This window comes from Hyla sarda, chromosome 3 (assembly GCF_029499605.1).
Source record: "Hyla sarda isolate aHylSar1 chromosome 3, aHylSar1.hap1, whole genome shotgun sequence".
Taxonomy (NCBI): Eukaryota; Metazoa; Chordata; class Amphibia; order Anura; family Hylidae; genus Hyla; species Hyla sarda.
Window position 1 is genome coordinate 227,317,882 of NC_079191.1, and position 24,427 is coordinate 227,342,308.

The 24,427-nt window shown below is 42.8% G+C and overlaps 1 protein-coding gene across 5 annotated transcripts in view; it reads right to left on the minus strand.

Annotated features, from left to right (window-relative positions):
- Positions 1–24,427, minus strand: part of MCHR2 (melanin concentrating hormone receptor 2) — a 254,857-nt gene that overhangs the window by 40,509 nt on the left and 189,921 nt on the right. For all 5 annotated transcript variants that reach the window (XM_056566183.1, XM_056566186.1, XM_056566181.1 and 2 more), the window contains one exon: positions 4,253–4,447. In XM_056566183.1, coding sequence (XP_056422158.1) covers positions 4,253–4,447 — 195 coding nt within the window. The remainder of the gene's footprint in view (positions 1–4,252; positions 4,448–24,427) is intronic.

Genomic DNA, 24,427 nt, shown 5'->3' on the forward strand with positions numbered 1-24,427 from the left:
ATATTTGTGGACAAGGACAACATTGTTTAATGTTTCAGTAAACCAGTAGTGTATTTATTTAAAGGGGAGTTTATCTAAACAGTATGGCATTCATTTTGATGTGATTCCATCCTTTAGATCTACACAGCTATTGAAAATTTTTGCATGGCCCCTCCCAAAAAAAAGGTAATGTTCAAAATGATTTTATCTTAGTTCAAATATTTCATTACAGCAGGGTCACATGGGGTGCAGCGTATTTCAAGCTGCGAATGCACCAACAGCAGTAACAGAGGGACTGCAGAGCAAGCTCACGGCTGCAGTCGGGTAGCTCTGTGTGTCCACTTGCAGTAGCGGAATTCCGCAACTATGAGCGAACACACAGAGCCATCTTGCTGCATCTGGGAGCTCTCTCTGGAGTCCCTCCGTGTGCCCAGTGTGACCTTGCCCTTAACTCCTTCAGGACGAAGGGTGTACCTGTACGCCCCTCGCCCGGTGTTTAAAACGGGGTCACACTGGTTTGGTCCCGGCTGCTGGTCATAGCCAGGACCCAGGGCTAATAGCGTGCGGCTCCGATCGTTGTACCGCGCGCTATTAACCCTTCAGATGTGCCGAACAAAGTTGACCGCCGCGTCTGAAAGTGAAAGTAAATGCTTCCCGGCAGATCAGTTGGGCTGATCGGGACATCGCGATAAAGTCACGATGTTCCGATCAGCTAGGACGCGAGTAGAGACCCCCTTACCATACTCCGTCGCGTTCGATCGGCGTTTGATTGCTCCAAGCCTGAGCTACAGGCTTGAGCGTTCGAGCCCCTATCTCGCTGATCCATGCAAAGCTATGGCTTTGCAGGGATCAGGGTAAAAGATCAGTGTGTGCAGTGTTATAGGTCCCTATGGGAGCTATAGCACTGCAAAAAAAAAGTGGAAAAAACTGTTAACAAAGGTCATTTAACCCCTTCCCTAATAAAAGTTTGAATCCCCCCCTTTTCCCATAAAAAAACTGTGTAAATAAAAATAAACATATGTGATATCGCTGCATGCAGAAATGTCCGAACTATAAAAATATATTGTTAATTAAACCGCACGGTCAATGGCGTATGCGCAAAAAATTCCAAAGTCCAAAATAGCGCATTTTTGGTCACTTTTTATTTCAATAAAAAATGTATAAAAAGCGATCAAAAAGTCCGATCAATACAAAAATGGTACCGATAAAACTTCAGAACACGTCGAACTATACCGGTCAGTACGTGGAAAAATAAAAAAGTTATAGGGGTTAGAAGATGAGAATTTTTTACATATAAATTTTCCTGCATATAGTTATGATTTTTTCCGAAGTACGACAATATCCAACCTATATAAGTAGGGTATCTTTTTAACTGTATGGACCTAAAGAATAAAAAGATAGAGTGTTATTTTTACCAAAAAATGCACTGCGTAGAAACTGAAGCCCCCAAAAGTTACAAAATGATATTTTTTCTTCAATTTTGTCGCACAATGAATTTTTTTTCTGTTTCGCCGTGGATTTTTGGGTAAAATTACTAATGTCACTGCAAAGTAGAATTAGTGGTGCAAAAGATAAGCCATCATATGGAATTTTATGTGCAAAATTGAAAGCGTTATGATTTTTAGAATGTGATGAGGAAAAAATGAAAATGCAAAAACGGAATAACCCTGCGTCCTTAAGGGGTTAAAGTAAAATTGCCGCCTCATTACAAATTTTTTTTATTCTATTTTTTACCTGAACATTTACATTAAAGGCAACCAATCATGAGATTTTACCATATATTACATGTGGAGATGCATTATATATGGTAAAATCTTCATCCTCACCATTACGGATGGGGAGGATATGAAGTTTGAAAGTCTCCCCTGCCAGCCCCTGAAGTAGTCCCCATATATGCAATGTGTTGCCACATGTTATAAGTGGTAAAATCGCATGATTGGTTCCTTTTAGGTGGTGTATCTAAAGCTTCTTTTACTGGAGGTTAAAGCTCCACTGATACTTTTTGCAGCTCAACAATCCATTTTTAACTGTAAGGCTGAGGCTACACGGTTACATAGACTCCAACACATGTTGCATGGCCAAAGTTTGTTATGTCAACTACCTGCATCCAGCTTATGTCATGGGGGAATATGGCTAGGCCCGCACGTTGGGTCCGCAACATAAGCGGCAGATCCCTGCTGCTATCAGCAACAGACATTTGCCGGTAATGATGGAAATCAGAGCTGGCTCTGATGTCTGTCATTTAAATGGTTAAATGCTGTGATCAATTGCGATCATGGCAGATAAATATTAAATGCGAGTAATCCCTTGTGTTAAGGGGACCATCGGCAGCAACGCAATGTAAACGTGTGCTGCCGGGTTGCTGTGGAAAAATAGGGACTTACCCATCCTTCCAGGTGCTTGGTGGATCGGCGATTACTTGCCTTTAGCAATCAAGCACTGATAAGGTTAGGTTCACATCACCATTATCTCCAGTCCCACTATCCTCCCATCATTGCTGCTTAACGGACCATACTAACAAATGGATGCATCCTTTTGCATCGGTTTTTAATCCGTTTGTATCTTTTATTTTCCATATATTTTTTCTTTTTGGCGTCTTCCTGGTGACTCACACCTCTTCTGAGCATGTCCAGAAGTAATAATAGATCAAAAAGAGATTGGAAAAAACTGATGCAAATGGATAACTTTAAAGGCTCATCACTTTTGCCATTGACTTTGAAGTTAAATTTATTATATCCGTATTATATCCAAGTAGAAACTAAGCAGGTGCAAATGGATGACAAAGGATTGTAAGACAATCCCATTGACATCAATAACAGGTTTAAAGGGGTTCTCCGGTGCTTACACATCTTATCCCCTATCCAAAGGATAGGGGATAAGATGCCTGATCACGGGAGTCCCGCAGCTGGGGACGCCCGCAATCATGCACGCGGCACCCCGTTTGTAATCAGTCCCCGGAGCATGTTTTCTCCAGGTCTGATTACGGTCGACTATAGGGCCGGCGGCGCGTGACGTCACGCCTCCGCCCCCGTGTGAAGTCACGCTCCGCCTCTCAATGCAAGCCGACGGGAGAAGGCGTGATAGCTATGGAAGCTGTGGAAGACACTATCTCTATGGGATACATGGAGGGGGAGTGTCGGCCGCCGCGTCATGTGGGGAACGACACGCCCCCTTCAAGCATACTGCAATGGCCCTGTACACGCGATCTATAACTTATCCCCTATCCATAGGATAGGGAATAAGTTATATTGCACTATAGTTTTCCTTTAAGAACAGGCATGAAATAATGGTGACAGATGTAAATGTGAACAAGCCCCAACATAGATTAATATAATGCAATAGCATTACTTTAATCTATGTAAGCCATCTACTAATAGCTTATGATACACTGCTAGGGGGCCAAAAAAGTGTGAAAAAAAAGTTTTAAAAACGAAAAAATAAAAATTTGGTATCGCTACCTGCGTAATTGTCCGAACTATTTAAGGGTATTCCAACCATAGAGATCTTATCCAAAGGATAGGGGATAAGATGTCTGATCGCAGGGGGCCTGCCGCTGGGACTCCCACAATCTCTGTGCAGCACCCGACATTCTGTGACTGCTGCTCTAGTCCCGCTCGCTCTCATAGACATGAATGGAGGGGGCGTGACATGATGTTATGAGGTTTCTGAGACTAGAGCAACAACCCGGCACAGACTGCCGGGTGCAGCACGGAAATCGTGGTGGTCCCAGCCGCGGCCCCCCCCCCCCCCCCCCCCCGCAATCGCACATCTTATCTCCTTTCCTTTGGACAGGGGATAAGATGTCTTGCCGGAATACCCCTTTAAATTATGACATAACTGATCCTGCTGGGAGTTGTAGTTTTGCAACAGCTGGAGGGACTCTGGTTGGGAAATACTGCTGTAAAATAGCCATGTAGATCTATGATAAGCTCATTTCATTTCAAAAGTTTGCAGCTGTCACTTAATGAGATTTAAGAAATTCCCATTATTACTATTACAGGATAATATTCAAGGTTAGGATAGGATATAAAGGAGTAGGATATAAAGGAACCAAGGTTTCATTCATTTTTATTATACATTTTCAAAGGAAGTACAGAAGCAAAAGCTATTTAAGGGATCTTTTAAGCAGACATGTTTGATACTGTTCAAAAATGATACTTTTCTAAATATAAAAAACGAAGAGAAATTCATGAAAGCAATAGCACACAGGGGCTGTTAACAAAGCCAGATTTAAATGACAAGAGGATAGCTGACGAAATGTTTTCGTACTTACCAGAGAACATCATTTGGCGTTGTGAGATCAAACGCACAACTTTCCAACCCATCTTTGAACTGGATAACCTTGGAATAGACCCAGACAGGAAACACAACAACGAAAGAGGCTGCCCACAGAAGTATGTTAACACGGATTGTCTTTGATATTGTCCTCAAGCTTGTAAGACGAAACGGCTGGACAAGAGCCATATATCTGTAATAAAATTATGATGTTACTATTACTATTCGATTAAAAAATATACCATTCCATTCAATACAAGCAATAGCTGTGTACTTTCCAGATGCGTTTATGAAACCTGTAAGAAAGAAGGGCTTAAAGAACTGAAATCTACATAGCGCTTAGTTTCTGGCCTCAGATCTCCAGCGTATGTTGTTGAGAAGTCTGTCTCTATGAACAGATAGGTGATATTTAACACCTATAGTTGTAAGAAACTTAAATGGCCACTGTCAGTATACAAAACTCTTGATATGTCCTAGCAACATGTCAAAAGTTTTGATCGACGGAGATCGAAGTGTTCAGGAGAAGTTGGCGCTCGCCCCTGGCTCCGTGTCACATGATCGAGACAAACCTTCATGTAAGTCTAAGAGAGTGTCTCGATCACAAAACACAGGCGGGGGGGGGGGGGGGTGAGGAAGGGAGAGGAATGTGCAGCATCTTGGACTTGAACAGCATCTTCATCTTGAACTGGTTTGTTCTCCTGATCGGCAGAGGTCTGAACTCTCCAACTCCTGCCAAGCAAAACTTTTGACATAGTTTTGTCATAATGAGAGGATCTCTTTAAAAGTTACTTTGAAAGATTACCAGCATCCATCATGTATTGTAAACATACTTTTCATCAAATAGTAAAAAGGATTTTTTTTTTAATCATTAACATTGTAATTTTTTTTTTAAACAATTTTTTATTATTTTCATAGCATAACAATTATAGGGAAAAAGTACAGTACAATGTATGTTGTACAAAAGGGTTATAAGTGCCATAGCGTCTTCCCCCTGCATAACCAGGAGAGGTACTGTTCAAGGTATAGAAGAGAGTAGGCCACTTTAGGACAGGCTGGATGGTGGGGCCACAAGTCCTATGTATATCTACGGTTATCAACCAAGTTCCTGCAGTAAAAGTCATAAAATGTGTGGCATTGCATCTATAGCTACATCATAGACCAAGGTTTCCATTGTACAATTGACATTATATTGATTGTATGCAACATTAAATGCAAGTCTGTATCAAAAAGGTAGTGATACATGGGTCAAATTGGGCTATGTTTACACAGAGGAATGTCCTCACCGAATGTCACTGGAATATTCTGCACGGACATTCTGATTCTTGATTTCAATAGGATTCTGCTGCACTGTGCCCAACAACAACATATGTGCCCGTAGGGCACGAAAGCCCATATAATTCCCCTCACCTAATAAAACTTAACTTTTAATACACTAATTATAAAATAAACAGTGAATAGTCTGTAATGTTCCTTGATAAAGCCATGCATAGTGGCGAGACATGTAGGAGATAGCAGCAGTTAAGATTTTAGTTAGCAGCTCCAGTGTGACATGCTGTGTTCAATGGCCATTATCGAATCATGAGATGCAGACTGCAGATGCGTTCCCCACTGACAATAAATGTGATTATACAGGATTAAATTATTCCACAGTTTAAGTGGATACGATTTTGGTGCAATTGCTCCATTAATGAACTCTCAATATCATCCTGCATAGTTTCTATTTAAAACACACGCTCAAATTCCTAATGGTTCCATGCAGTGTCCAGTTATTAATTACGCATAAAGTTAATAACGATCAATCCATCATATGAATGATCAGACTCCTATGGACCATATATTATGCATCTAACTGGGCCCAGAATAGTAAAAAGTATTTAGCCACATATTCAGCTAATAATCATTGTCACACTTTTTTAGTGGTGAGATTTATATTGATTATATTCTATACTTCTTACTTGGGCTCTAATAAGGATGGGTTAAAAAACACTAGTGGTTTCATACTAAGAGGTTATATGTGACCTGTGGATAGTCTTTATCATTGAGTGTGCTAATTTCATGGATGGAAAAGGCTGTGTAGGAGAGCAGAGATAAGAATTACAGAGGGTACCTCAGTGCCTTTGCCATACCTCATTCAGCAGTTTGTTACCAGGGATTAAGAATTTTTTCATGCTATGGCAAATTAATCCAATGCATTATATGGTAGGTTTTCTGTGCTTTTTGGATCAACTGACTTTTTAATTCCACTAACACACCAGCATATGCAGATTTGTATTTGCTAGAAACTTTTCATGAAGTGCTATTAAACATTTTCTTATAGAAGAACTATTTATGCAGTGTTTTGGTTCTTTGACCAGTCCTTAAAGGGGTACTCTGCCCCTAGACATCTTATCCCCTATCCAAGGAAAGGGGATAAGATGTCTGATCGCGGATGTCCCACTACTGGGGCCCCAGCGATCTCTCCTGCAGCACCCCGAGTCATCAGCTGTATGGAGCTAAGTTTGCTTACATGGGCCGGCGGTTCGTGATATCACGGCCCCGCCCCCTTAATGCAATTCCATGGGAGGGGGCGTGATGGCGGCCCCTGTATCACGATACTCTAGCCCCTGCATCGTGATTCATCAGTCACAGAGAAAATTTATCTCCATACAGCTGATGACTTGGGGGGCTGTAGGAGAGATTGCAGGCGTTCCCAGAAGCGAGACCCCCCCAATAAGACATCTTATGTGTGGGGTGTGGTTTGACATCATAAGGGGACGTGGCCGTGACGTCATGACCCCCGTAACCCACACCCAGCACTCGGAACAAAATGTTCTGAACACTGGGGCTACGGAGTACTCTTTCAACATATGTTTAGAAGGTCAGAGTAAATGTATCTGTATTACGTTAATCATCTTCTGGAGATGTGTTATGGTAGCTTTCAGTTTATTAGCACTTTAAATTAATTAACAGTAAAATTTCATTCAAATTAACAATGAACACATGTGATGTAGTCAATGAAATATTGCAGCACCAGCAGAAAGTCAAATACAATTTGTTGGGTCATTACAATACTGTCTTCCATGTTGTGTTACTTATGTTTACTACTAGAGATGAGCGAATTTTTGAAAAATTTGATTTGGCTGATTTGTAGTTTTTTCAGTCCAAATTTATTCGTGGCAAATCGTTATTAAAAACGACAATTTCTGGCCTACAGAGAGCCTCATCAGGGGTGTAGAACACTTTGCCTTGCTGTAGCACGCATAGGGTGTGTGCTGAGTTAGTGAAATGATACTGTTATTCAGCATGACATGCAGATCAGAGGCGTCACTATTAGAATATATGTCACAGAGTGGCACAAAGACAGAGCCTGGAGGTGGCATCAGTATGAGGAGACCATAAAGTGGCTGAATGACACAGTGTGTAGGTGGCGGTAGCATGAGGAGACCATATAGTGGCTGAATGACACAGCGTGGAGGTGGCGGTAGCATGATGAGAACATATAGTGGCTGAATGACACAGCCTGGAGGTGGCAGAAGCATGTGGAGACCATATAGTGGCTGAATGACACAGCCTGGAGTTGGTGGCAGCATGAGGAGACCATATAGTGGCTGAATGACAGAGCCTGGAGAAAGCTGCAGTGGTGTCCCTTCTTGGCCAGTGATGCAAGCAGGTCCAGGTCTGAGCTCTCTTCTCAGGAGCAGGAAGAAAATGGGAGCATCATGGTGCTGAAAGAAGCCAAAGGTGACCTGCTGGGGACCAAGGGGTACTCCACCCCTAGATATCTTATCCCCTATCCAAAAGATAGAGGATAAGTTGTTTGATCATGGGGGTCCTAATGCTGGGGACCCCGCGATTTCGGCTGCGTCACCCCAGACATCCAATGCACTGATCGAACTTCGCTCCATGCCGAATGACTGGCGATGTGGAGTGAAGGCTTGTGACATCACAGCCACGCCACGCTCGTGATGTCATGACCATGCCCCCTCAATGCAAGTCTATGGGAGGGGCATGGCGATGTCAAATTTATCTTCCTAAAATGAAAACTGATTCTCTAGAAATCACTGAAATAGTGATCTAAAGGTAAACAGGTATTACATTACTAATATCTGAAGTTTCGTACAGAAGAATGCTTGGATAAGACCCATCATGTGAGGCCATCAATTAAAACAAGTACAACTATAAATAATATTCCTCCTACAATTCACCTTCAGAGGCTATTTTCTGTAAAGTGGACTTATTTTACTTATATATTTACATTGTCAGGATGGCCAAGTTATATATTTACATATTTACAGCCATGTGTTATTAAGTTAGTAGCAAAAGTTGAATAGGGGATATGTTCTAATGCACTAGAGTACTCCTTTAACAGAAAGTGTACATGAAACTAAGCTTTCTAAGCAAGAAAACTTCTTTGAAAAGGTGAACGCCATAAAACAATACCAGGGTTGCTTTTTTATGCATTTCACCAATAGAAAAAAAAGTCTGTATGTTTTCTAAGGCCATTCAGTGTGTTCTTATTTAGCTCATTCACTAGGGGAGATAAGGCCATAGATCCTGCACAGCCTCTCCTGAATCCTCTTTGGAGCACTTACTGGGGGGAATTTATCAAAGGATTTACACAGGATTTTTGGTATATATTTGTTGCAAAAAAGTTGCACGTGCGGCTTTTGTGCAACTTTTAGTGGTACGCTGGGCTGCGCGATTTTTCACAATCCAGCAGTTTTACATTCAGATCTGTTTTTTACTAACTGCGTCTTTTGTTAAAAGGTTGCACAAAAAGCTGCAAGCTGCCCTTGAGAAAGTCAGGTGACGAAACGCACGTTGGGACGGTGGCTACAGGTATCCATTATGGGTAAGTGAGGATCACTGATTTATTAATTACTTACTTTGGGCTTATTCATACTACTAGTCATGTGATAGAGCAGGCAGCCCTCACATACATTACACTGGGGCCTTTTTTGGATCCCTGTTTACTTCTTGTTGAATAAGAGCCATATTACCGTATTTATCGGGGTATACCACGCACCGGCCTATAACACGCACCCTCATTTTACCAAGGATATTTGGGTAAAAAAAGTTTTTTACCCAAATATCCATGAAAAAATGAGGGTGCGTGTGTGCGCGTGTATACCCCGATATACCCCCAGGAAAGGCAGGGGGAGAGAGGCCGTCGCTGCCCGCTTCTCTCCCCCTGCCTTTCCTGGGGTCTAGAGCGCTGCTGCCGGCCCTTTTCACCCCCTGGTTATCGGCGCCGCTGCCCGTTCTGTCCCCCTGACTATCGGTGCCGGCACCGATAGCCAGAGGGAGAGAAGCGGCGCCGACAGCCAGGGGGAGAGAAGGGGCAGTGGCACCCATTGCCGGCGCCGCTGCCCCGTTGCCTCCCCCCATCCCCGGTGGCATAATTACCTGAGTCCGGTCCGCGCTGCTCCAGGCCTCCGTCGTGCGTCCCCAGCGTCGTTGCTATGCACGGCGCGGCGCTCTGACGTCATGCGCCGCGCCGTTCAGCGCATAGCAATGATGCCGGGGACGCACGACGGAGGCCTAGAGCAGCGCGGACCGGACTCAGGTAATTATGCCACCGGGGATGGGGGGAGGCAACGGGGCAGCGGCGCCGGCAATGGGTGCCGCTGCCCCTTCTCTCCCCCTGGCTGTCGGCGCCGCTTCTCTCCCCCTGGCTATCGGCGCCGGCACCAATAGTCAGGGGGACAGAACGGGCAGCGGCGCCGATAGCCAGGGGGAGAGAAGGGCCGACAGCAGCGCTCTAGACCCCAGGAAAGGCAGGGGGAGAGAAGCGGACAGCGACGGCCTCTCTCCCCTGCCTTTCCTGGGGGTGTATCGGCGTATAACACGCACACAGACTTTAGGCTAAAAATTTTAGCCTAAAAAGTGCGTGTTATACGCCGATAAATACGGTATATCATTCCCTGACCTCACTATATATATATCCATTGTGATTACAACTATTGCTGTACCTGATCCACCTACGTGTTTTTGGCTGTATCTGATACATCTCATTTTGTATTGCTTTATATATACATATCCGGTATTTTATCTTTATTGCATTTAGTCACAAATGTGTGAAATTTTTTAACCTTTTGGATATATAAATAAAATTTTGCATATTTATCAGTAGCATTTGCTCTTTGTTTGAGTTCTTTCTCTTTTTTGTAAAAATTGTTTATGGAGCTATACTGATTTACTATTTATAGACCCCTAGCATCTAGTACATATCATGAGAAACAGAGTACAATACACAACTACCTGGTGCTGTCTATTCTTTTTGTGTCTAATTAAGCTGCCTAAAAAGTCGCAAATGTACACCAAAAAAAATTTGACTTAGAAAAAGTCCTGTAAAGTCCTTCTCGCATCTAACACCCACTGCCTGCCTGCATCTATCATCCGCCGCCCGCATCTATCACTGGCTGCCCGCATGTACCAACTGCTGTGGTAAGACTACAACTCCCAGCATGCCTTTACAGTGAGGACAGTAGCTAGCTGCGCAGTAGCTAGCTGGCCGGTGTTAAATGTGCAGCGGGTGGTATATGCGGACGGCGGGTGGTATATGGGGGGGGGAACATGTGGTGGTGGTAGGATACTACAGGCGGTGGGTGTATGCGGGGGGCAGCTTATGATAGATGCGGTCGGGCAGTGGGGAGCGTAGCCGGCCAACCGGGAACCATGAATATAATATTACGCCATTGTCATTTCATATTCCTTGCCTGGTCGGCCGGGGAGTGGAGCACTTGTCATCTGCGCCACATGACTACAAATCCCAGCATGCCCTTACAGTAAGGACATGCTGGGAGTTGTAGTAGTGTGGTGCGCACAGGTGACAAGCGCTCCACTCCGCTCCCCGGCCGGTTCACAGGAATATGAAACTATGGCACTGTAGTTTCAGATTTCCCTCCTGAAGCTGTGATTGGTTGAGACCCCTAGGCCAATCACAGCTCCAGGCGGGGAATATGAAATTACACTGCCGTAGTATTATATTCATGGTTCCCGGCTGGCCAGCTCCTCTCCCCACCGCCCGCCAGCATCTATCACCCACTGCCCCCCGCAAAACACCCACCTCCACATGCCCTCCCGCATATACTATCCACCGCCTGCACACCACTCAACTACAACTCCCAGCATGTGCTTGCTGTAAGGGCATGCTGGGAGTTGTAGTCATGAGGCGTAGGCGGGTGGGAGATGTGCGAGTGGGTGACGCTGCAGTTCAAGGAGGATTTGATTTGCGGTCTACAAGTGGCTGAAGTTCATGCAAAGTTTTCTTCCTATTGTTAGGATGTTTTACAGATGGGGTAACACTTCAGGAAGCGCTTGACAACCAGACTGAACACGTGTGCAATGCAGGGCGCATGACTCAGGCCTCCTTGAAGCAGCGCAGACAAGATTTTCTTCCCGTTGTCAGTCACTATGGTTCCTATTTCCAGTTTTCGTGGAGTAAGCCATGATTCGATTTCTTGATGAATAACACAGCCTTAAGGAGGCGGAAGCATGAGGAGACCATATAATGGAAGAATGACCAAGCCTGGAGGTGGCAGCAGCAAGAAGAGACCATAGGGCCTCACAATGAAAAATATTAAAGACATATTTTAAAATTAAAATTGAAGATTTTAAATAGATTAACATAAAAAAAATTTATGTAATGTGCCTGCAGCATGAGGAGACCATAGGGCCTCACAATTGAAAAGATTAAAGATATTTTTTTAAATTGCATGTGGCCATTTTAACATCCTCCAGATATTTGATGAAAAAGTGCCACACCGCAGAGTAGCTGATTTTCCCCCCAACAGTCATAAGATACAATATGCTCCACTGTGCTTAAAACTGAATTTTTCTAGAACAGCAGCAGGTGTGTACTTTTGGCTTTTCACAGTAACTAGGCCCTTAGGATTATAAAAGGAACAAAATGGTACACCATGCAGATGTACGTACATGGTATTTTTCTTGAAATTCGGATCAAATTCGGATTGTTCAGATTCGATTCGCTCATCCCTATTGGTAACACATGCAGATTAAGCATGGTAGGATTTCTGATGATTTTGTGAACCTGTTTGCTACACTGGACACTTAAGCCTCTAAAATGCATGACATTTATGAGGGGAGTACAATATGCTCCACTATGCTTAAAACAGTATTTGTCTAAAACAGCAGCAGGTGTGTACTTTTGGCTGGCCTTTCACAGTAACTAGGCTCTTAGGACTATAACAGGAACAAAATGGTACACCACGTAGATGTACTACATGGTATGCACTTATGAGGGGAGTACAATATGCTCCACTACGATTAAAACAGTATTTGTCTAGAACAGCAGCAGGTGTGTACTTTTGGCTTGTCTTTCACAGTAACTAGGCCCTTAAGACATTAACAAGAAGAAAATGGTACACCACCTATGTACACACAGGTTAAACTTAATAGTGGACAATGCGCAACCTGTATTAGGCACTAATAGCAGGTGCTTATGACTTTTAGTGCTCTGCTTACCCTAACTGACTGGGTACTATTAGCTTCTCAGTTATTGTACACAACAATGCTGCAGCACACAGTCGCTGTGTACTACACCCAAAATTGCACTCTCTCTCTCAATCTCTCTCCCTTCCCTATCAGTGCTTCTTGGCTGGATTTCGTCCAGAGGTGAATCACTACTGTAAGAAGGTTTTTCTGTGCAACACACACTGCTTTCTTCTGTCCGTCTCTGCAATAGAACGCTGAAATGACTGGCCACAAGATGGCTGCCGATTATATAGGGCTTTGACAAAGGGGTTGCTGGCTGGTGATAGGCTGCATGCTGCATGTGATTCAGGGTCATCCTGCCTACCCATGTTCCCGCCTTCCCAGCATTCCTTTCACCATGTCCTGACATGTGGAGCCACCATCTTAGATGCCCTGGAGCCTGGACCGCACTAAATATAGTTTAATGAAGTGATTCTTGTGATAGAATTGTGGAAAAATTCTGATTCGTTGCGAAGCAAATTTTTCCTGAAATTCATATCAAATTCGGATTCTTCAGATTTGATTCGCTCATCCCTAATGGTAACACATGCAGATTAGGCATGGTAGGATTTCTGAAAATTTTGTGAACCTGTTTGCTACAGTAGACACTTAGGCCTCTAAAATGCATGACATCTTGATGATGTAAGAAACAGAGAAATTTGCTCATTATTTACTGTATGAAAAGGTACTGTTCTCAATCATACTCTGGACTATTCCATTGAATAGGACAGTGTTCATAGACTGACAGTCCAAAAAACAGATCAAGGGACTATGTTGGATCCATTTCAACAAACAAAAAAATTACTTTTTATGGCATGTCTGGTTTTAAGGATCGTTTATTTACAATGGCTCAGAAAATACAGTCCTCTCTGATGAGTCAAAATTCTGCTGCATATGCATACAGGTAAGAACCCTTCCGAATAAAAGAACTGCTGTGAGAGCCTGCTGCAACTCTATAAGGATACTTATATTTTAAGGTGAAAACTCCACAAAAAACTCTGTGCGATGCCTCCAGTTCTTGCACTCGATTAGACTTTTCCAGCAACACAGATGCCTTCAAGCAGACCAGAGCAGTAGATCGCCAATAATACCGATCAGTGCTATCTATACACATATCACTAAACAGTATTAGCAATCTAATGATTGCTATAAATAGTCCACTATGGGGACATAAAAAGTGTGAAAGAAAATAGTAAAAAAAAAAATGTTATAATAATGCAAAAAAGCCCTTCCCCCAATAAAAATGTAAATCACCCCCTTTTCCCATTTTACTACAAAAAGTGTAAAAAAAAATAAATAAATGAATAAACATATTTGGTATGAGCATGTGCTTAAATGTCCGAACTATAAAAATATATATTATTAAAATAAATATATTTTAGTGGTCCTGTATGGTGTACGGCGCAAATAGAAAAAAAAAGTCCAAAATTGATGCTTTTTTGTCACATCACACTCCAAAAAAATAAATAAAAAGCAATTAAAAAGTATATACGTAAAAGTGGTACTGATACAAAACTGCAGATCAAGGAGCAAAAATAAGTCCTCATAAAGCCTTGCATACGAAAAAAGGAGAAAGTTATAGGTAGTCAAAATAGGTCAAATTCAAACTTACGTTATTATTAATATATATTTTTTTTAAAGCAGTACAGTAATAGAAAAGTATCTAAACACTGGTATAATTTTAATCATATTGACCCACAGAATGAAGTAGACATGTCATTTTTACCGTAAAGTGTACAGCATGAAAACAAAACCTACCCAAATTCGCTAAATTTCGGTTTTCGTTTCAATTTCCCTACAAAAATAATATTTTTTTGGTTTTGCAATACTTTTTATGGCGTGATGTCATTATGAAGGACAATTGGTCGCGCAAAAACCATGTCCTCATACTCGTCTGTGGATGGAAATATAAAAGAGTTATCCTTTTTAGAAGGCGAAAAGGAAAACACTAAAATGTAAAAATAAAATTGGCTTTGTCCTTAAGGCCAAAATGGGCTGTGTCTTTAAACGGGCCCTCTCATTAAAAAAAATTTTGCTATTACAATCCTTATGTTAAATTAAACATATTTAAACATATTTTACTTTTTTTTTTTTAACCCCTTCCCGCAGAATGTCATATATAAACGCCGGGTTGTGCAGTGCGTTCGCGCATCCCGGCGTTTATAAATGACATGCAGTTAACCCGGCGATGCGCAGCATCGCACGGGTTAACTGGCAGAAGTCCCGCTGTTTCCAGCAGGGGACAACTTCTGCTTCACCCCCAGGACCATCAATTGATGGTCCTGGTCAGCGATCACTGTGATTGGTCCCTGTGGACCAATCACAGTGATCTGGGGTGAAAGTTCAGATCCCCCGCACTGCCCGCCCCTGGAAGTCGGGCAGAACGGGGGACGAAGGCTGCGGGGGCTCGCGGGGACCTGCGGCATTCGGGGGGAACACGTGGGGACCGGCGGACTTACCTGATCCAGCGGCGGGACCGAGGAGCAGCGCGGGACCGGCCACGTGGACGAGCAGCGACGGGTAAGTATGTGGTCCTCAGAGGCAGCAGTGAAGATCTTCACTGCTGCTTCTAGGAGTCTGAAAACTACAACTCCCAGCATGCCTAGACAGCCTTTGGCTGTCTGGGCATGCTGCGAGTTGTAGTTTTGCAACATCTGGAGGGCCTCAGTTTGGAGACCATTGTATAATGGTCTCCAATCTGTGCTCTTCCAGCTGTTGCAAAACTACAACTCCCAGCATGCACTGACTGTCCAGGCATGCTGGGAGTTTTAGTTCAGCAACATATGGCCCTTCAGATGTTGCCGAACTACAACTCCCAGCATGCCCTTCAGCTGTCTGGGCATGCTGGGAGTTGTAGTTTTGCAACAGCTGGAGACACACTGGTTGGGAAACATTGTTTCTAACTCAGTGTTTCCTAACCTGTGTGCCTCCAGCTGTTGCAAAACTATAACTTCCAGCATGCACTAAAAGACCATGCATGCTGGGAGTTGTAGTTTTGCAACATCTGGAGGGCCCCAGTTTGGAGACCATTGTATAATGGTCTCCAATCTGTGCTCTTCCAGCTGTTGCAAAACTACAACTCCCAGTATGCACTGACTGTCCAGGCATGCTGGGAGTTTTAGTTCAGCAACATCTGGCCCTTCAGATGTTGCCGAACTACAACTCCCAGCATGCCCTTCAGCTGTCTGGGCATGCTGGGAGTTGTAGTTTTGCAACAACTGGAGACACACTGGTTGGGAAACATTGTCTGTTTCTAACTCAGTGTTCCCTAACCTGTGTGCCTCCAGCTGTTGCAAAACTATGACTCCCAGCATGCACTAACAGACCATGCATGCTGGGAGTTGTGGTTTTGCAACAGCTGATGCAAGCCCCCCCCCCCACCCCCTGTGAATGTACAGGGTACATTCACATGGGCGAGGCTTTTACAGTGGGTTTCTCGCATCTTGAGATGCAGCAAATTTTGCGCTGGGAAACTCGCTGTAATCCCCCGCCCATGTGACTGTACCCTAAAAACACTACACTACACTAACACAAAATAAAATAAAAAGTTAAAAACACTACATATACACATACCCCTACACAGCCCCCCTCCCCTAATAAGAACGTCCGGTACACCACTGTTTCCAAAGCAGAGCCTCCAGCTGTTGAAAAACAACAACTCCCAGTATTGTCGGACAGCCGTTGACTGTCCAGGCATGCTGGGAGTTTTGCAACAGCTGGAGGCACCCTGTTTGGGAATCACTGGCGTAGAATACCCCTATGTCCACCCCTATGCAAATCCCAAATTTAGGCCTCAAATGCACATGGCGCTCTCACTTTGGAGCCCTGTCGTATTTCAGAGCAACAGTTTAGGGCGACATATGGGGTATCGCTGTACTCGGGAGAAATTGCGTTACAAGGTTTGGGGGGCTTTTTCTTCTTTAACCCTTCATGAAAAGGAAATGTTGGGGTCTACACCAGAATGTTAGTGTAAAAATTTTTTATTTTTTACACTAACATGCTGATGTTGCCCTATACTTTACATTTTCACAAGAGGTAAAAGGGAAAAAAGCCCCCCAAAATTTGTAACGCAATTTCTCCCGACTACAGAGATACCCCATATGTGAGCGCAAAGTGCTCTGGGGGCGCACAACAAGGCCCAGAAGGGAGAGCGCACCATGTACATTTGAGGTGATTTGCACAGGGGTGGCTGATTGTTACAGCGGTTTTGACAAACGCAAAAAAAAAAAAACCCCACATGTGACCCCATTTCGGAAACGACACCCCTCACGGAATGTAATGAGGGGTGCAGTGAGAATTTACCCCCCACAGGTGTCTGACGGATCTTTGGAACAGTGGTCCATGAAAATGAAAACTTGTACAGCCCACTGTTCCAAAGATCTGTCAGACACCAGTGGGGGGCAAATGCTCACTGTACCCCTTGTTACGTTCCTCAAGGGGTCTAGTTTCCAAAATGGTATGCCATGTGTGTTTTTTTTTGCTGTTCTGGCACCTTAGGGGCTTCCTAAATGCGACATGCTCCCCGAGCAAAATTTGCTCTCAAAAAGCCAAATCTGACTCCTTCTCTTCTGAGCATTGTAGTTCGCCCATAGTGCACTTCAGGTCAACTTATGGGGTACCTCCATACTCAGAAGAGATGGGGTTACAAATTTTGGGGGGTATTTTCTGCTATTAACCCTTGCAAAAAGGTGAAATTAGGGGGGAAACACACATTTTAGTGGAAATTTTTTATTTTTTTTTTACATATGCAAAAATCATGAAACACCTGTGGGGTAATAAGGCTCACTTTATTCCTTATTACATTCCTCAAGGGGTCTAGTTTCCAAAATGGTATGCCATGTGGGTATTTTTTGCTGTTCTGGCACCATAGGGGCTTCCTAAATGCGACATGCCCCCCGAGCAAAATTTGCTCTCAAAAAGCCAAATATGACTCCTTCTCTTCTGAGCATTGTAGTTCACCCATAGTGCACTTCAGGTCAACTTATGGGGTACCTCCATACTCAGAAGAGAAGGGGTTACAAATATTGGGGGGTATTTCCTGCTATTGACCCTTGGAAAAATGTGAAATTTGGGGGGAAACACACATTTTAGTGAAAAAAAAAATTTTTTTTTTACATATGCAAAAGTCGTGAAACACCTGTGGGGTATTAAGGCTTACTTTATTCCTTGTTACGTACCTCAAGGGGTCTAGTTTCCAAAATGGTATGCCATGTGAGGGTTTTTTGCTGTTCTGGCACCATAAGGGCTTCCTAAATGCAACATGCCCCCAAAAACCATTTCAGAAAAACGTACTCTCCAAAATCCCCTTGTCGCTCTTTCCCTTCTGAGCCCTCTACTGCGCCCGCCGAACACTTTACATAGACATATGAGGTATGTGCTTACTCGAGAGAAATTGGGCTACAAATATAAGTATACATTTTCTCCTTTTACCCCTTGTAAAAATTTAAAAATTGGGTCTACAAGAACATGCGAGTGTAAAAAATGAAGATTGTGAATTTTCTCCTTCACTTTGCTTCTATTCCTGTGAAACACCTAAAGGGTTAAAATGATGACTGAATGTCATTTTGAATACTTTGGGGGGTGCAGTTTTTATAATGGGGTCTTTTGTGGGGTATTTCTAATAAGAAGACCCTTCAAATCCACTTCAAACCTGAACTGGTCCCTGAAAAATTGTGAGTTTGAAAATTTTGTGAAAAATTGGAAAATTGCTGCTGAACTTTGAAGCCCTCTGGTGTCTTCCAAAAGTAAAAACATGTCAATTTTATGATGCAGACATAAAGTAGACATATTGTATATGTGAATAAAATTTTTTTTTATTTGTAATATACATTTTCCTTACAAGCAGAGAGCTTCAAAGTTAGAAAAATGCAAAATTTTCAAATTTTTCATCAAATTTTAGGATTTTTCACAAGGAAAGGATGCAAGTTACCACAAAAATTTACCACCATGTTAAAGTAGAATATGTCACGAAAAAACAATCTCAGAATCAGAATGATAACTAAAAGCATTCCAGAGTTATTAATGTTTAAAGTGACAGTGGTCAGATGTGCAAAAAACGCTCTGGTCCTTAAGGCCAAAATGGGCTTGGTCCTGAAGGGGTTAAATGACGTTTTCTATGTTTTTTTTGTGCTTACAAAAAGCTCAAGAGCATATTTTCCCCATCTCATACACAGACTTTGGACCGAAGTCCAAACATCCAAACACAGAAAGTGCAGCCTGGAGTGCTGAGGGGGGGGGTGTCCAGCCTCATCCAATCATAGCTCCTCTCACACTTAACTGCCATATGCTGTTGGTTGGACACACACTCCTCAGCAGTCCAGGCTGAACTTACTGTGTTTGGACTTCGGTCCAAAGTCTGTGTATGAGATGGGGGAAAATGTTCTCTTGAGCTTTTTTAAGCACAAATAAAACATAGAAAACTTCATTTTTTTAAACAAAGCATATTAGAAATATTTTTTATTTACCATAAGAAGTGCAATAGCAAACATTTTTTTATTGAGAGTGCCCATTTAAGGGGTTAAAAATAGCAAACAAAATGTTCAGAATGTTTTTTTCTTACAATGTTCGTTTGCCTTAATCTTCTATGCCTTCTCAGCTATTACATCCATACCATACAGCACACAGAAGAGATTTAAATAAAGTGTATAATCCTGCTGTGAAAGGCAGCATATAGAAGCTGCTAGGACATCAAGTCACATATTGCACATAATGACTTCTGTTTGCATTTTCAAACATCCATTGTGACTGTAATTGTCCCTTTGAAATGTGACTAAAGTGGTGGGTTTAAAAACTGTCTTTTTAGCTCATATACATCATTAACCCCTTGGGGACGGAGCCCATTATAACCCTAAGGACAGGAGCATTTTTTGCAATTCTGACCACTATCACTTTATGCATTAATAACTCTGGGATGCTTTTACTCATAAATTTGATTCCGAGATAGTATTTTTGTGACATATTCTACTTTGTGTTAGTGGTAAATTTATGTCGATACTTGCATCATTTCTTGGGGAAAAATTCCAAAATTTCAGGAAAAATTTGAACATTTTGCATTTTTCTAACTTTGAAGCACTCTGCTTGTAAGGAAAAGGGACATATCAAATAAATTACATATTGATTCACATATGCAATATGTAAACTTTATGTTTGCACCATAAAGTTGACATGTTAACTTTTTGAAGACATCAGAGGGCCTCAAAGCATAGCCGAAATTTTCAAATTTTTCCTGAAAATTTCTAAATCAGACTTTTTATGGGACCAGTTAAGTTTAGAAGTGAATTTGAGGGTCTTTATGATGGAAATGCCCTATAATGGACCCCATTATGAAAACTGCACCCCTCAAAGTATTCAAAATGACATTCAAAAAGTTTGTTAAAGGGGTTGTGCGCTGCCCTGTCTTTCGGAGCTCCGCACGCATCATCCGGAAGTTCATTACTACGAACGCTGTGTGTGGGCTTTCGTGTTCGCGGCCGCTGGGCGTGATGTCACGCCCGGCCCCCTCGTGACGTCCCACCCGCCCCTTCTACCAAAGTCTATGGGAAGGGGGCCTGACAGCGGTCGCGCCCCCTTCCCATAGACTTTCGTTGAGGGGGCGGGCATGACGTCACGAGGGAGCCGGTCGTGACGTCACGCCCGGCAGCCGCGAACACGGAAGCCCGCACACAGCGTTCGGAGTAATGAACTTTGGGACATTGCGTGCGGAGCTCCGAAAGGCAGGGCAGCGAACAACCCCTTAAACCCTTTAGGTGTTTCACAGGAACAGCACCAAAAGGATAAAAAACAAAATCTCAATTTTTTACACTAACATGTTATTGTAGCCCCATTTTTTCATTTTTAGAAGGGGTAAAAGGTAAAAAGGCCCCCCAAAACCTGTAATTCATTTTCTCTTGATTAAGGAAATATTTCATATGTGGATGTAAAGTGCTCTGTGGGTGCACTAGAGGGCTCAGAAGGGAAGGAGCAACAATGGCATTTTGGAGAGCGAATTTTGCTGAAATGGTTTTTGGGGGCCATGTCACATTTAGGAAGCACCCATGATGCCAGAACAGTAAAAAAAAAAAAAATACATGGCACAGTATTTTGGAAACTACACCTCTCAAGGAACGTAACAAGGAGTAAATTGAGTCTTTATACCCCACAGGTGACTGATGAACTTTTGTTAAAGTGGGAAGTGAAAATGAAAAATTAGATTTTTAACACTAAAATGCTGGTGTTACCTAAAACTTTTCATTTTCACAAGGAGCAATAGGAGAAAATGCCCCCCAAAATTTGCAATCCGTTTCTCTCGAGTAAAGAAATACTTCATATGTGGATGTAAAGTGCTCTGTGGGTGCACTAGAGAACTCAGAAGAGAAGGAGCGACATTGGGCTTTTGGAGACGAATTTTGCTGAAATGGTTTTTTAGGGGGCATGTTGCATTTAGGAAGCCCCCATGATGCCAGAACAGTAAAAGAAAGAAAAACACATGGCATATTATTTTGGAAACTACACCCCTCAAGGAACATAACAAGGGGTACAGTGAGCCTTAACACCCCACAGGTGATTAACGAACTTTCGTTAAAGTGGGACATAAAAATAAAACAAAATTTTTTTTTTTTTTTCAAGAAAATGCTGTTGTTACCCAAAATTTTTCATTTTCACAAGGGGTAATAGGAGAAAAAATCCCGAAAAATCTGTAACCCCATTTCTTCTGAGTATGGAAATACTCCATATGTGGATGTAAAGTGCTCTGCGGGTGAACTACAATAAGAAGAGTAGGAGCGCCATTGGGCTTTTGGAGAGAGAATTTGGTTTGAATGGAAGTTGGGGGCCATGTGCATTTACAAAGCTCCCATGGTCCCAAAGGGACCATATGACCCCATTTTGGAAACTACACCCCTCACAAAATTTAATAAAGGGTTCAGTGACCATTTACACCCTACTGGCGTTTGACCGATCTTTGGAACAGTAAGCTGTGCAAATGAAAAATAAAATTATTGGGGGGGGGGGCACTGTTCTGGCACCATGGGTGCTTTGTAAACGCACATGGCCTTCAATTTCTACCTGTGGGGTGTTAAGGCTCACTATACCCCTTGTTATGTTCCTTGAGGGGTGTAGTTTTCAAAATGGGGTTACATGTGGGGCATTTCCCTTCTCGGAAGGAATTGCATTAGAGATTTTGTGGGTCTTTTTCTCCTTTTACCTCTTGTGAAAATGAAAAGTATGTGGCAACACCAGCATGTTAAAGGTGATCTGTAGTACTCTGAACTTTATCCCCTTTCCGAAGGATAGGGGATAAGTTTTAGATCGTGGGGGGTCCGAGCGCTGGGGCCCCCCGCGATCTCCTGTACGGGGCCACGGCAATGTACAGGAAAGGGGGCATTCTGTCCCAGCATGACACAGCAGCAGGCACGCCCCTCCATGAATCCCATAGAGATACATGGATAAACTTCAGAGCACTACACAAATTTTTTTTTTTACACTAACATGCTGGTGTAGCCCCCAACTTTTCCTTTTCATAAGGGGTAAAAGGAAAAAAATTCCCCCAAAATTTGTAATGCAATTTCTCCTGAGTACGGAAATACCCCATATGTGGCACTAGACTGTTGTCTTGAAATGCGACAGAGCTGCATTTGAGGCCTAAATTTAGAATTTGCAATAAGGGCGGACACAAGGATGGCGCTTGTCTCCACCAAAACCCCACAGCAGTGTTTCCCAAGCAGGGTGCTTCCAGCTATTGCAAGACTCCCAGCCTGCCAGAAGAGTCAATGGCTTCCGGCAATACTGGGAGTTGTTGTTTTGCAACAGCTGGAGGCTCCGTTTAGGAAACACTGCTGTATAAGACGTTTTTCATTTTTATTGCGGGGAACGTGTAAGGGGGTGTATATGTAGTGTTTTACCCTTTAGTTTGTATTAGTGTAGTGTAGTGTTTTTAGGGTTCATTCACACAGGTGGGGGTTCACAATGAGTTTTCAGCTGGGAGTTTGAGCTGCGACGGAAAATTTGCTGCAGCTCAAACTTGTAGAAGGAAACCCACTGTAAACTTCCGCCCGTGTGCATGCACTGACAAACTCCAACAGCCTCAGCTTTATGGTAATCTCACAACATAGCCATTTAACCCCTAAAACAAGCTCATATCCTTTCTAAACATATCCATTACTGTCTGGCAGGTATGTACTAAAATCCCCCTGTAAGTCTCTTGCTGACTGCATTAGATTTACTTCATGTATTTGCCTCCATCCATCTTCCCATTAATTCTGACCATTTCCCTGTACCTGCTCAGACCAAATTGATCTGAGGAAGTACACGTGTGTGTATGAAATGGCTATAATCAGGCTTTGTTGTCCCCCTGTTTTTATGTGACACTGCACTGAAGATATTGAAAAAGCTCTGCAATGGAACCGGTGAGTGCCTCCTCATTTTCAATTATGATTATAATTATTATAATAATTACTTTAAAGAGGTTGTTCCAACCAAACACCCCTTGTCCATGAGCCATATAATTAAATATGGACATCAGATAGGAGATCGTCATTCACAACCACCAATTATTAGCCAGAGTGGAAGAAGTCACTAGACAGCACAACTTCTTCCCTGGAAGATCTAACACAGCAATGTATTACACAATTGGCCATTTAATCAAATAAATTACGAGTGACCATAGCGAGAAATATGTATGCTGCTTTTATCCACTGACTACCGAAGGTCTCAACATTTGAAATAATCAGCTGATCACCAAGCATGCTTCTTGTTGAGGAGTTGTCCTTTTGGAAAAACCCCTTTAACCTCTTAAGGACTCAGGGCGTACCTGTACTCCCTACGCCCAATCCCGTTGTTTAAAACGGGGTCACACCGTGACCCCGCATCACACCGGGCCGGTCCCGGCTGCTATTCATAGCCGGGACCCTGGGCTAACAGCGCACGGCACCGATCGTTGTGCCGCGCGCTATTAACCCTTCAGACGCGGCAATCAAAGTTGACCGCTGCGTCTGAAAGTGAAAGTAAACGCTTCCCTGCAGCTCAGTCGGGCTGATCGGGACATCGCGATAAAATGGTGATGTCCCGATCAGCTAGGATGTGAGCGGAGGTCCCCTTACCTGTCTCCGCCGCGTCCGATCTGGGTTTGATTGCTCCAAGCCTGAGCTACAGGCTTGAGCAATTGAGCCCCTATCTCGCTGATCCATGCAAAGCTATGGCTTTGCAGGGATCAGCATAAGAGATCAGTGTGTGCAGTGTTATAGGTCCCTATGGGAGCTATAGCACTGCAAAAAAAAAAGTGAAAAAAAAAGTTAACAAAGGTCATTTAACCCCTTCCCTAATAAAAATTTGAATCACCCCCCTTTTCCCATTAAAAAAAACTGTGTAAATAAAAATAAAAATAAACATATGTAGTATCAACGCGTGCAGAAATGTCCAAACTATAAAAATATATCATTAGTTAAATCACACGGTCAATGGCGTACGCGAAAAAAAATTCCAAAGTCCAAAATAGCATATTTTTGGTCAGTTTTTATATCATGAAAAAATGAATAAAAAGCAATCAAAAAGTCAGATCAATACAAAAATGGTACCGATAAAAACGTCAGAACACGGCACAAAAAATGATTCCTCATACTGGCAGGTAAGCAGAAAAATAAAAAAGTTATAGAGGTTATATGAGAATCTTTAACATATACATTTTCCTGCATGTAGTTATGATTTTTTTTCCAAAGTATGACAA